We start from the raw sequence: 15,143 nt of genomic DNA, 5'->3' as shown, positions 1-15,143 counted from the left end.
ATTCCATCTACAAATATTTGTAGATGTATTTGACTGTAAACTTCTTAGATTAAAGAGCTGTTTTATACTGATATGGATATTCTGTATATTGCTGTGTCATATATTGAGCAACAAATATTTTGCTAATGAAAAGCCTACAAGACTCCATCTCCAAAGTAAACCAGCAAAAAGCCTGATGATAGGTGTTACTCAAGTGCCTGCTGAGCAAGCCAAGCAAGCACAAAACCCCAAGCTCAAACCCCACTATTATAAAAAAGAAAATAACCCAATGAAGATTTCCCTTATTTTTTAAATAAACAAGAGTGTTTATTATCATTGAAATCTTAGTAGTGAAACATTACATAGAAGTTGAGATTTAGCAAATGCAGAAGTTGAAAACAATCTTTACTGGATGTTGCTTGTCAATTGAACATAATTTTCTTGTGGGAAGATGGTATAATGGCTTTTAAACTCCAGAGCATTTATCAAGACCAAATGTCAAATTGTAATTGTTGATTAAGATATAATGTTCAGCCCAGTTGGCATCAGTGGCTAACATTTGTAATCCTTGCTACCCAAGAGGCCGAGATCTGAGGATAGTGATTTGAAGCCCACAAGGACAGGATAGTTTATCTCCAATTCAACACCAAAAATGAAGTTGTGGCTCAAGTGGTAGAGGGCTAGCCTTGGGTAATAAAGCTTAGGGACAGCATCTAGGCTCTTATTTCAAGCCCCAGGAACAACACACACACACACACACACACACACACACACACACACACACACACACACATACCCATACATACCCAAACACCCCACATACCCATACATACCCAAACACACAAAGATACAGTGTTCTAGCATCAACTGACAGTATTTTAATATTATGATTAATAGTTATTATTTAATATATGCTTTAATATTATTCTGGGAATATTCTTGGAATTAAATTGGCTGAAAGATGTGGACATAGACATAGTTGAAACTGCAATAAAACTTATTTGGGGCTATGTTTTTCAGGTGAAGCCCTGAAGATATCAGCTGAGCGATTTACAGATGATCCCTGCTATTTACCGAAAAGGGAGGCTGTGGTTCAAGCAGCCCGTGCCTTGTTGGTTGCAGTTACAAGACTCCTTATCTTCGCGGACATGATTGATGTCATGTGTCTCTTGCAGCATGTGTCATCAGTAAGTAAAAGATGGCTTAGTTAGCTTTGGTGGTGTTCTCACTTTGAATTCCAATCCCTGAAATTGGTTTGAGCCCTAGTGCATCCCTTCTGCATCACTTTAATTTCTTTTTTAAAAAATTAATTAATTAGTTAATTAATTGTCAAAGTGATGTACAGAGGGGTTACAGTTTCATATGTAAGGCAGTGAGTACATTTCTTATCAAACTTGTTACCTCTTCCCTTATTTTTCTCACCTTCATTTCTTTTCTTTTTTTTTTTTTTGCCAGTCCTGGGGCTTGAACTCAGGGCCTGAGCACTGTCCCTGGCTTCTTTTTTGCTCAAGGCTAGCATTCTACCATTTGAGCCACAGTGCCACTTCTGGCTGTTTTCTGTATACGTGGTGCTGGGGAATCAAACCCAGGGCTTCATGTATAAAAGGCAAGCATTCTTGCCACTAGGCCATATTCCCAGCCCCTCTTTTATTTCTTAATATCATCCGCCAGCGACAGACTAAATTAGGCTGGGAAGACCAAATGAAGAATGAAGCCAAGGGGCTGGAGGAGTAGCTCAAGTGTCAGAGAACCAAGTACAAGGCCTTGTGTTCAAAACTGCCATAAAACTGCAAAATGCATATGTGCGCATGTGTGCATGCACACGCACGCACCCCCCCAACAATGAACCCACAATGTAGTTTTGAAGCTATTGAGAAATTAAAGAACAAAAGATGGCTTGTCCACCAGCACAGAAATGTTCATCGCAGTACAATTTGTCATTGCTAAAATATGGAACCAACCCAGATGCCCCTCAGTAGACAAATGGATTAGGAAAATGTGGTACATATACACAATGGAATTTTATGCCTCTATCAGAAAGAATGACATTGCCCCATTCCTAAGGAAATGGAGGGACTTGGAAAAAATTATGCTAAGTGAAGTGAGCCAGACCCAAAGAAACATGGACTCTATGGTCTCCCTTATTGGGAATAATTAGCACAGGTTTAGGCTAGTCACAGTAGAGGATCACAAGAGCCCAATAGCTATGCCCTTATGAACACATAAGATGATACTAAGTGAAATAAACTCCATGTTATGGAAACAAGTGTTATATCACTATTGAAATTACTTTCAACATGCCATGTGAAATGGTAGCTTTTTCTGTTGATGATCCTCTTGTATTACCTGCCTGTAGTTGCCCCGGTGCTATCACTATATCTCATCTGAGTACCCTGGATACTGTATATACTGGTATTAGAACTAGGGAAGAGAAAGAGAATATCAAAATCGAGAGACAAAGGATAAAAAGACAAATGACTCCTAAAGCAATACTTACAAAACCATTTGGTGTAAACCAATTGAACAACTCATAGGGAGAGAGGGAAAAGGAAAGGGGGGAGGGGAGAAATGAGGGAGGAGGTAACAAATTGTACAAGAATGTACCCACTGCCTTACGTATGAAACTGTAACCCCTCTGTACATCACCTTTTTTTTTTTTTTTAGGGTTCAGTTCCAGCTGATTTTATTTCCTTCTCAAAAAAAGTTATTTGCAGAGGTATATATAAAAAATCTGACAGGCAGTGAACTTGACATGATTAGCTGGCATGCTTTTTTTCTTTTTCTTTTTTTTCTCCCAAAACATTTTTTTTTTGTGGCCTTGAGTTTTAAGACAAATATTCTACATGGCATATTGCACAGGATGGATGGCAAAAAAAGTTTAAAAACAAAAACACTTAATGGAACTGCCTTTAAAAAGGCAGGTGTCCTAGTGCCTGTCATGTTATAATAAACATACATACACACAATATTTTTGCTTATTATATAATACAGACTTAAATGTACAAAGATGTTTTCCACTGTTTTCAATCTTTAAACACAACAGCTATAAACCTGAACACATATGCTATCATCATGCCATAAGGCTAAAACAATTATATTTAGCGACAAGTAGAAAGGATTAAATAGTCAAATACAAGAATGAAAAACACAGTACATAGTGTTGCGAACTCCAATCGGCATTTAGATAGATCCAGTGGTTTAAATGACACGTTTTTGCTTATAAAAAAAGTGCAAAAAAGATGTGGTTTACAAGTTAAAGCTACAGGATCCCTTTTTGCTGTAAATGCACCAGTTTTAAAGCCTCTAGACAAAAACAGTATTTAAAAAATTTCTTTTCTCATAGGCATACAGTGCTTGGCTAATTCTCCTCACCATTTTACAAGATGGGGCTGAAGGGTGGATACTGGTGGCAGGTTAAGGGATACTGTTACTTTAAGAAGCCTGCAGATTGAAGTGTAAACAGGGAGAAATTAGGGGCTGATTTTTAAAAACTGTGTGATATTAACCAGTCTCCCTATTATAAAATCAGGAAATCCAAATAGCGATTTACACCGATCAACACCCTCTTTATATATTTTTTACAAAAATACACTGAGAAAATAATCAAACGTTTTCATCTCTCTTGTCTTTTGTACATCACTTTGACAATAAATAATTATTAAAAAATAATTATTAAAAATAGAGATATAAAGAAGAACATAATTATGCAGCCAATGTAATATAATTAATACATAAAATAAACAATTCAAGAAAGAGAAACCTCGTAGTGTAAGACATTTGGAAATTTTTCCTATGCTACTTTTATGTATGTATGTATGTATGTATGTATGTATGTATGTATGCATGTATGTGTGTATGCATTAACTTATGCCAGGGATGGAACTCATGCCTGTACATGCTAGGCCGGTACTCTTGTGAGTTATATCACAAGACTAGTCAGCTCCTCTTGTTCAAAATAATGAAGATATTTAATATGAGCTAAGAAATATTCTTAATTGGGAGGAAAACAAGGTAGCAAGATAGTCTGCTTGTTTTATTTTACAAGACAAATGAAGTTGGCACAGTTTTGTTATAAAGAGAATTTTATTAAAGTCTTTATTTGGTTCGACAAAATCATAAATAGTCTAGATGAAAGCTTGTAAATCTGGATTTTCTGCCTTAAAGGGCTCTTATATTTTTGTTTATGTTTTTATAAAGGCACCTCATAATCACCATATAATCACTATTCATGTGACCAAATAATGGCTGAAGGTTTTCTGTATCTATTGAGATGATTATGTTATTCTTGTCTTTGCTTCTGTTTATATGCTGTGTTAAATTTATGGATTTTCATACATGGAACCATCCATTACTGGAATTAAGCCAACTTGATCACAATGTTTTATCTTTGCAGTGTGTTGAATTCGGTTTGCAATATTTTATTAAGATTTTTGCTTTTATGTTAATCAAAGAAATTGCATATACATTTCCTTTCTTTTGTGGTGTCCTAATCTGGTTTTGGTACCAGAGAAATAATACTGGCTTCTAGAATGATTTTGGTGACATTCTATTTCATCCTTTTTTATTGAAAAATTTTGGGAGTATTGCTGTTAGTCCTATAAATTTCTGGTAGACTTCAGCACTGAATCTATGTGGTCCTGAGATCTTTGTTAAAAGACATTTTTCTTTTTCATTACCTGTTTTGCATCTCATTGCTTTCTATTTATATGTTTATTTGTATCTTCTTGGTATGGGTTTGATGATCAAATGTATCTAGAAGTATACCCATTTCATTCAGAATGTTAAACTTCTTGTAATACACATTTCTAAAATGACCCCAGTGATGTTTGTTGAAATGTCACCATTTTTCACATCTAGTTTTTTTTTTTTTTATTGTTTAGGTCTTTTCTTTCTTTCTCTTGGTTAGTTTGGCTTAGCGTTTGTCAATCTTGTTCATTAATTCGAAGAATGAACTCCTTGTTTCATCAATCCTTTGTATTGTTCATTTACTTTCCATTTTATTTATTTTTGCTTTGATTGTTATTATTTCTTATCTTCTAATTTTGGAATTAGTTTGCTTTTGTTTGTCTAACATAATGAGTTAAATCATTGAGCTATTGATTTCAGGTGTTTCTCAGTTTTTGATATGGGTATTTATAACTATAAACTTGCCTTTTAGAGACACTTTCATTCTGTATCTTAGATTCTGTTTTGCTTTCATTTTCATTTGATGGAAAGAATTTTAAAATATACTCCTACTAATTGTTGGCCCATCGATAAGTCTAAAATGTGTTGCTCATTATCCATGTATTTGACTATTTCCTGTAGTTTTTCATGTTGTTGATTTAAATTTAATTTCATTGTAGTCAGATAAAATCACAAGTTGATATTCAAATTTTCTTGTGTTTGTGAAGACTGGTTTTATACCCCAAAGGCTTTCAGAAAGTTCTGTGGGCTGCTAAAAGGAATATGCATCTGCAGCTGTTGGTAGACTATTCTTTAGATGTTTGTTAAGTCTATTTGATAGATTATATCATTTAATTCTGAAGTTTGCTGATTTTTGTTTGCGTGACATATTTATCGAGCACAGGGTTTTGAGGTCACCTACTATTATTGTGTTGGTGTCTAATTGTGCTTTTATTTCTGGTAGTGTGTTTCATGAAATTGGATATACCAACACACGGTGTATATATATTTACAAAATTTGTATTGTTTTGATGGATTGTTCCCTTGTGAAAATAAAGTGACCTTCTTTATCTCTTCCAATTTGGCATACTAATATAGCTAAACCTTCTTACTCTTGGGTTCCATTTAAAAAATAAATTATATTTTTTCTTTTTTTATTGTAGAGGTGATATTCAGAGGGGTTACAGTTACATAACTCAGGTAATGAGTACATTTCTTTTTGAACAGTGTCAACTGTTCCCTTGTTTCTTCCCATTTTTCCCCTCCTGAATTCCAATTCTCTGATATATATATACATACACATATATATATATGTATATATATATAGTAGCAATGCAATTTTACTTTTTCCCTTTCTGTGTGGCATTAAGTAGGTTTAAAAATATTTATTTATTATTATTGCAAAGGTGATTTATAGAGGAATTATAGTTACATAAATCAGGTAAGGAGTATATTTCTTTACGAACAATGTCACCCTTTCCCTCTCTCTCTTCCAGTTTTTCCTTCCCATCTCCATCCACAATTTTTTTTTTTTTTTTTGGCCAGTCCTGGGCCTTGGACTCAGGGCCTGAGCACTGTCCCTGGCTTCTTCCCGCTCAAGGCTAGCACTCTGCCACTTGAGCCACAGCGCCGCTTCTGGCCGTTTTCTGTATATGTGGTGCTGGGGAATCGAACCTAGGGCCTCGTGTATCCGAGGCAGGCACTCCTGCCACTAGGCTATATCCCTCCCCAGCCCCTCCATCCACAATTTTTATACTTCATTTTTAACAGTGTCTAGTGAGTATCACTACTGTATTTGTCCCACCATTTCTGTGCCCCTTGCCCTCCCAAAGACAGATAAATGAACAAACCAGTCAAAAGGAAAAAAAAAACACAACAAAAAACAAAAAACAAAAACAGCATCAGAGGAAAAAATACCTTCTTGTTTCTATTTCCTGGAGTTCTTTTTCATAAATATTTTTTTATATGATCAGATGCACATAGCTATTGAACCTTTGTGATCCTCTCCTAAGAATATCTTCTTTTGGTTTCACTCTGTGTGTCTAGAGACCTGCATAATTGATCATGTCCTAGTGTATGTATGCATGCAGGCATGTATGTATTTATTTTCTTTTACCATCCAGCGTGTTTACTTGAGATTTATAGGAACATTTAGGTACTACAAATGAAGGAAACTGTGCATACTCTGTCTCTTTGACTCTGGCTTACTTTGCTTAGCATAATTTTCTAAGTATTTCCGTTTCCTTACAATATTGCACAATATTGTACTTTCTAATGGATGAGTATAATTCCATTGTATTTACATACCACATTTTATGACCCAGGAATTCCACTCCTGGACATTTATCCAAGAGAACACAAACAAGGCCACACTAAAGATACCATCACAACCATGGTCATTGCAGCAGTGTTTACCATAGTTAAGATATGGTATCAATTGAGAATGCCCCCTTAGTGAAAAATATGTCCTTTCACATAAACCTTCTTTTTGTCTTTGGTAGTGAATGTTTTTCTTTTAGGCAACAAATGGGCAAGTCTTTTCTTTTTTAAAATCCATCTTGACAGTCTGTGTCTTGATTAGAGAATTCTGACTACTAAGCATTCGGAATTATTATTGAAAGGTATGTAGTAATTAATGTAATTGTGTTGTTCTAATTCTCCTTTCTAGTCCTAATTTGCTTATCGACTCTTCTAGTGAGGTATTTCCCACATTTTCATGGTTGTTTTTAACCTTAATCTTGTTTCAGTAGAATTCCTTATATGGCAGTGAATCCCTTTAGATTTTGTAAACAAAATCATGGAAGATTTTCATTTTTGCTTGAGCTATGAATGGAAGCTTTGTTGGATCCAGAAATGTAGGTTGGCATTTATTTTCTTTTAGGGCTTCAAATATATCATTCCATGCACTTCTTGATTTCATATCTAGCTAGAGAATTATTAAAATCATCACTTCTATGAATGTGAAGTATTTTTAACCTAGGTCTTCCTCATATGATATTAGCTTTATTTGTTTATTTTGGTTGGTCATGGGGCTTGAACTCAGGGCCTGGGCACTGTCCCTGAGCTCCTTTGCTCAAGGCTGGTTGTATACTACTTTGAGCCACACCACTTCCAGTTTTCTGGTGGTTATTGAAGATAAGTGTCTCAAAGAATTTCTCACCTGGGCTGGCTTTGAACTGTGATCCACAGATCTCAGCCTCCTGAGTAGCTATGGTCACAGGCATGCACCATCAATACCTGGCTATTTTTTTTTTAATTTGTAAAATTGTTCTCATTTTACTGAGACTGCCCCCAGAGATGTAAGTTATGATTGAACTTTACTAGGAGGTAGTCTGAACAAACAGGTAACTAATAACTCAATGTACAAGTACTGTTGTCAATATTGAATTAATATATAGTTATATAAATAATCAAGGACTTCTACTTTGACATTTCTGAAGGTATATAGTTCCTTAAGGAAATACAGGTTTTCCTTTTGGGGAGAGAGACTAAAATTGAAGGTAAAAGGGGACAGAGAAAAAATGATAAATACTTTATTTAAACTGTAGAAATCTGGAAAGAAAATTTAGCTTTATTGCCATAATAATTCATGTTTTGTAAATAGGAATTTAAGTTACAGATATTCTCTTGTTGATACTGTTTAAGTTTTCCAAAACTTCTCTGTACTATTTAACTTCTCAGAGTTCTACATCTTATTTTCTTATTACCTGAATTTTGTAAGGATCAGTTTTATTTGGGAGAAAATTGGGTTGCATGCCTCCTGCTTTCTTTAGAGGTCAGGAAACATGGGGAGAAAAGTTGTCTTGATCAGAATTAGGGCAAAGGTTATAAAAGCATAGTGGTGATTTTTCTCAAGGAAGGATGTGTTAATGAGTAACACATAGCTAGGTTTGTAGAATTAACCAGACCAACAACATGGTGGGACATTAATGACTATTTTGGGGGTAGTACTGTAGATTGAACTCAGGGCCTTATGTTTGCCAGGTTGGTGCTTGACCACTTGAATCATGCCTCCAGCCTTCTTTTTAAATTTATTTTAATTTTTATTGTAGTGTTGATAGCTAGAAAAGTTAGTTATATAAATTAGGTAATAAGTATAATTTTTTTTTTTTTTTTTTGGCCAGTCCTGACCTCTTGGACTCAGGGCCTGAGCACTTTCCCTGGCTTCTTCCCGCTCAAGGCTAGCACTCCGCCACTTGAGCCACAGCGCCGCTTCTGGCTGTTTTTCTGTATATGTGGTGCTGGGGAATCGAACCTAGGGCCTCATGTATCCGAGGCAGGCACTCTTGCCACTAGGCTATCTCTCCAGCCCAGTATAATTCTTTTTGAATCATGTCTCCCTTCCCTTGCTTTTTCCCAGTTTTTTCCTTCTGTCCCTACCCACATGACGTACAATTCATTTTCTACATAGTGTCTAGTGAGTACCAATTATATTTGTTCACCTTTTGTTGCACCTTTTCTGTGCCCAACCTTACCCTCCCAAATACAAACAAGCTAACAAACAAGACAAGAGGAAATGAAAACTACAACAGCAACCACAGCAAAATACATCTTATTTCCTTTTCTTGGAGTTCATTTCATAAAATATTATTTTATATGATTATATGCACATAGCTATTGAGACTTTGTCAAGACTTTGTCAACCACTCCTGTGCATATCCTCCTTTGGTCTCAGTGTGAATGTCTACTAGAGTCCTATAAGATTTATCGTGTGTGTATGTGTGTGTGTGTGTGTGTGTGTGTGTGTAACTCACTGTGTTGACTTGTAGATTTATAGGCACATTCTAGTCACCACAAGTGAGGGAAACCATGCAACCTATGTTTTGTTGACTCTAGCTTACTTTAACATATTTTTTCTAATTCTTTTCATTTCTTTACAAATTTTACAAATTTCCTTACAATGTTGTTCTTTCTGATGGATGAGTAGAATTTCACTGTGTATGGATACCACATTTTCTTGATCCATTCATCCACTGAGGAGCTTTTGGGTGGATTCCATATCTTGACTATGGTAAATGATACTGCAGTGAATATGGTTGTACTGGTAGCTTTAGTGGTCTGTTTGTGTTCTATTGGATAAATGTCCAGTAGTGGGATTGCTGGGTTAGAGGGTAGCTCTATATTTAGTCTTTAAAGAAACCTCTATACTGCAAGGACTCAAAAAATTAGACTCCACAAACCCTCAAAAACTCAACAACCCAGTCAATTAGTGGGTTAAAGACTTAAAGAGAGACTTCTCAGAGGAAGAAGTAAGAATAGCAAATAGACACATGAAGCGATATTCAACATCTCTGGCCACAAAAGAAATGCAAATCAAAACAACATTGAGATTCCACCTCACCCCAGTTAGGATGGCCACTATCAAGAAAACTAACAATAACAAATGCTGGCAGGGATGCAGCCAAAAGGCCTTATACACTATTGGTGGGAATGTAAATGTGTTCAACTACTCTGGAAAGCAGTATGGAGGTTTCTTCTTTTTTTCTTAGTTACTTTTGTGATAGAATCTTGCTTATGTCTGAGCAGCCCTAAGGGTTTTTTTTTTTTTTTTTGAGATTTATTTTGCTTATGGTTTCAATCTATCATGGTGGAGAGGACATGATGGTGGCAAAGGTCAGCTCCCCTCTTTGGAAGCTAGATAGCAGGGAGAAAGAATGTGCTGACCAGCTTTCTATTATACCTGAAAACCAAGTCCATGGGATTGTTTTATCTGTATTCAGGATGGGTCTTCTCTCCTCTTAATTTATTCTCTTTAGAAACACTCTCACAAATATATCTAGAGGTATGCTTTACTAATCTCTTAGTCAATCAACTTGACAATCAAAATAAAATAGTGGAGTCTACTTCAGGCTATGAGAGAGCTTTGTAGCAGTAGGAAGACCACTTGCTCTCTTTGCAGCCCTAAGTGTTGATCCTTGTATTTGTAGTTTTATGTGTCACTGGGAATGATAGGTGTCCACTGAGCCCAGACATTATGCTTCTCCTGTAACCATCGAGTGAGGTGGCATCTCATGAACTTTATCTCAGTATGGCTTTGAACAGTGATTCCTTAATCTCCACCTCCCAAGCAGGTAGTATGACAGGCTTGAGCCACTAGTCTGGGTAGATAGAGGGCATTTTAACTGCAGGGAATAGTACCTGTAACAATTCTGAATGACTGAGTATTGTGTAAGAGGAAAAAGTGATGCTGATGAGGGAGGTTGGTGTAGAAGATGAGTAAAAGGTATATGTGTTCAACTAAAAAGTTGGAGGTATAATCTGAAGGTTAAGAAGGAACCGTTAAGAATTTTTTTTTTCTAAAGACAAACAACTACAAAAGCAATACTTGCAAAACTGTTGGGTGTATGTGAACTGAACACCTCAGGGGGGGAAAGGGAAAGTGGGAGGAGAGAGGGGGGTATGAGGGACAAGGTAACAAACAGTACAAGAAACATATCCAATGCCTAACATATGAAAATGTAACCTTTCTGTACATCAGTTTGATAATAAAAAATTGAAAAAAAAATAAAAATTTTTATGGGACAAAAAAAGATTTTTTTCTTTTTAGTTAAAAAAACCTATTCTCTTTAAGTAGTTGTATGAAGGAGTTAAAGAATTATTTTTGAAAACTCCAGATAGATGCTGGGTTGCTGGTGGTTCATGCCTGTAGTCCTAGTTACTCAGGAGACTGAGGTCTGAGGATAGAAGTTTGAAGTCAGCCTAGGCAGAAAAGTCCCTGTGGGACTCTTATCTCCAGTTAACCATTCAAGTGGGGCTGTGGTTCAAGTGGTAAAGCTCTAGCTGTGAGCACAAAGGGGCTCAGGGACAGCACCAAGGCCCTGTGTTCAAGTTCCACAATGGACAAAAACAAAACAAAATTCCAACTAGATGATTATTTATTAGATATCTGTTTTCTTAAAATCTTCAGGCCCTAAATATCTTTTCAAATATTTCTTCTTTTTAATATAATTTTACAATTATTATTAATGTGTTGTACAGAGGGTTTACCATTTTGTAAGTTAGGTAATGAGTATATTTCTTTTTTATAGAACAATATCACTCCTTCCTTTGCTTCTCCCCGTTTCTCTCTTCCATTTCTGCCAACAAGTTATATAGGTCGTTTTCCACACAGTGTAAACTGAATGGCATGGTTGCATTTGTTCACCTTTCCTCCCTCTCTTTCTGTGCCCTCTTTTGCCACCCATAAAAGAAAATGCTCACATAAAAAACACCATCACCACCACCACCACCACCAACAAGAATAACGAAACCATTAAATAATTTGAAGCAGGGAAATGATGTAAACAGATTTGCATGTTAGGACCATTATTGATGCAGAGAGGTTAGCAATGAGGCTTATATATGTATGATTATGAAGTTGTGAAGTGGAAGGGGGATTGAATGAGAGAAAGGAAGGAGCAGGCTGCAGTTTGGAAAGAGATTGGAGACCTTTTAGAGGGAGGGATGAATCAAGGGGACTGTAGGATTGTAGCTGGATATTGAGGACATTGGTTTGCTGTTAACAGAGAGGAGAAGCAGTTAATGGGTTTTTAGACATTGGATTTGAGATACATATGAGAGAAAGCACATTCTAGAAGGTGTGTTTAGAACTTAGAGCAATTAAGACAAGAGATAGATTTGGAAAGCTTCAGGAAAAGAACATTAGGAGAAACAATATGTTTGCATGAGGCTATCTGGGGAAGATTTGTAGTATGAATTCACATCATCATGATCTTAGTGGAAAGCTCATTGAATAAATCAAGGTTTGTGTTCAGTTTGCTTCAGAAGAAATGAATTGTGTAATGCTTATTATTACAGCATCTATTCTTTCTTATTAGTAAGATGCTTATAAGAAGCCTTTTAAACTGGCTTTATTGAAGTATGATTTATATGCCATAAAATTAACTTGTTTTTATGTATAATTCAATGGTTTTTGAGTAAAATTTCAGAGGTGTAGATTGCAACTCCAATATAATTTTAGCACATTTTTATCACTCCTGTTAGACCTCATTCCTATTTGCTATCACTTCCTGTTCTTATACTCCTCAGGTTTGTTGATAGGAATAACACTAGGACATCATTTTTTTTTTTTGGCCAGTCCTGGGCCTTGGACTCAGGGCCTGAGCACTGTCCCTGGCTTCTTCCTGCTCAAGGCTAGCACTCTGCCACTTGAGCCACAGCGCCGCTTCTGGCCGTTTTCTGTATATGTGGTGCTGGGGAATCGAACCTAGGGCCTCGTGTATCCGAGGCAGGCACTCTTGCCACTAGGCTATATCCCCAGCCCCTAGGACATCATTTTTAACAGTGCACATCTAAGTATCTTTTAATTTCTCATATCCTATATATGTATAGATGATGATCCATAAAGAATTCCTGATGACCATTTAGTTTAGTCCTCATTCAATTTAATTATGTCAATCTCTTACAATTTTATTTATTTATTTATTTTTTAAAGTTTCTTTGGATTTTATTTATTTTTTCAAATTTTTATTATCAAACTGATGTACAGAGAGGTTACAGTTTCATACGTTAGGCATTGGATACATTACTTGTACTGTTTGTTACCTCGTCCCTTGTACCCCCCCACCAACCTCCCCCTTTCCCTTTCCCCCCCTGAGGTGTTCAGTTCACTTACACCAAACAGTTTTGCAAGTATTGCTTTTGTAGTTGTTTGTCTTTTTTCACCCTGTGTCTCTCAATTAGTTCTAATACCAGTATACATGGTTTCCAATATACTCAGATAAGATTACAGAGATAGTGTAGGTACAACCACGGGAAGGTGATACAAGAACATCGTCAATAATAGTAACTACAGATAAATATGGGACGTTGAAAGTAGTTACAACTGTGATATAACAATCGTTTCCATAACATGGAGTTCATTTCACTTAGCATCATCTTATGTGATCATAAGGGTATAGCTATTGGGCTCTTGTGATCCTCTGCTGTGACTTGCCTATACCTGTACTAATTATACCCAATAAGGGAGACCATAGAGTCCATGTTTCTTTGGGTCTGGCTCACTTCACTTAGTATAATTTTTCCAAGTCCTTTCATTTCCTTACAAATGGGGCAATGTCATTCTTTCTGATAAAGGCATAAAATTCCATTGTGTATATGTACCACATTTTCCTGATCCATTTGTCTACTGAGGGGCATCTGGGTTGGTTCCAGATTCTAGCTATGACAAATTGCGCTGCGATGAACATAGTTGTGCTAGTGGCTTTACTGTGATTTTGTTTGTGGTCTTTTGGATAGATACCCCAAAGTGGGGCTGCTGGGTCATAGGGGAGTTCTATATTTAGCCTTCTGAGGAATCTCCATACTGCTTGCCAGTGTGGTTGAACCAGTTTACATTCCCACCAACAATGAAGAAGGGTTCCCTTTTGGCCACATCCCCTCCAACTGTTATTGTTAGTTTTCTTGATATATGACATTCTTACTGGGGTGAGATGAAATCTCAATGTTGTTTTGCTTTGCATTTCTTTTATGGCCAGTGATGTATAGCACTTTTTCATATGTCTCTTGGCCATTCTCATTTCCTCATCAGAGAAGTCTCTTTGTAAGTGTTTAGCCCACTTGATAAGGGGGCTATTGGTTCTTTGCGGTTTTGTTTCGAAGGAAGGTAATTTTTTTAGTTCTGCATGTATTTTAGATATGAGGCCTTTGTCCGTTGAATGGCCGGTAAAGATCTTCTCCCAGTCTGTGGGCTTTCTGTTTATCTTGTGAGCTATGTCCTTTGCCGTGCAAATCTCTTACAATTTTATAGAACTTTAAAATTTATAAAACAATAAGCCGTTGCTAGGTACAGTTGTCTTATACCTGTAATCCACCATACCCAGGAAGCTGAGATCTGAGGATGGTGGTTCAAAGCTAGCCTGGGCAGGAAATTTCATGAGGTTCTTATCTCCAGTTAACCACAAAAAATCTGAAAGTGGAGCTATGGCTCAAGTGGTAGATTACCAACCTTGAGTGAAAAAGCTAAAAGACAGTACCCATGTCTTGAGTTCAAGCCCCAGAACCAGCACCATGCTCCCCCTCCAAAATTGTTTTTGTCTGTTTCTTACATGTGTGGATATGTTCCCCAATGATAAGTATTTGTTGAATGAAAATATCTATTTTTTTCATTTAATTTTTTTCAGTTTATTCCATAACCTTGTAAAGTAGATAGGCAAACAATTTGTCCTATGTTATGAATAACACAATGAAGAATGGAGTGGTAGAGACTCAACAAAAGTTGTTATTAGATAGCAAAGTATTATACCTCAAACAAATGTTGTTTCAACATGTAGGCATTTTTCTTATTTTATTCAGGTTTTTTACTTTATAATAATCCCTCCCAGCAAACCCTCATTTGAAATATATATGTGTGTGTGTATATATATCATTCTGCATTTTAAATTTCTGCTGCAAATGTGAACTTCTTAAGTGTTATTGATGTCTTAAAAGTACAATTGGAAAATATGTATGAAAACAGACTCTGGGGTTGCAGGTGTGGCTCAAGTGGTAGAGAACAGCAA

The 15,143-nt window shown here is 36.3% G+C and overlaps 1 protein-coding gene across 1 annotated transcript in view; it reads left to right on the top strand.

Annotated features, from left to right (window-relative positions):
* Positions 1-15,143, top strand: part of Ctnna3 (catenin alpha 3) — a 1,259,651-nt gene that overhangs the window by 56,471 nt on the left and 1,188,037 nt on the right. The window contains exon 4 of the mRNA XM_048338867.1: positions 1,000-1,166. Within this exon, the coding sequence (XP_048194824.1) occupies positions 1,000-1,166 (167 nt within the window). The remainder of the gene's footprint in view (positions 1-999; positions 1,167-15,143) is intronic.

Source organism: Perognathus longimembris, chromosome 2 (assembly GCF_023159225.1).
Source record: "Perognathus longimembris pacificus isolate PPM17 chromosome 2, ASM2315922v1, whole genome shotgun sequence".
Taxonomy (NCBI): domain Eukaryota; kingdom Metazoa; phylum Chordata; class Mammalia; order Rodentia; family Heteromyidae; genus Perognathus; species Perognathus longimembris.
Note: the sequence above shows the minus strand (reverse complement) of the source record. Positions and strands in the feature narration are given on the sequence as shown.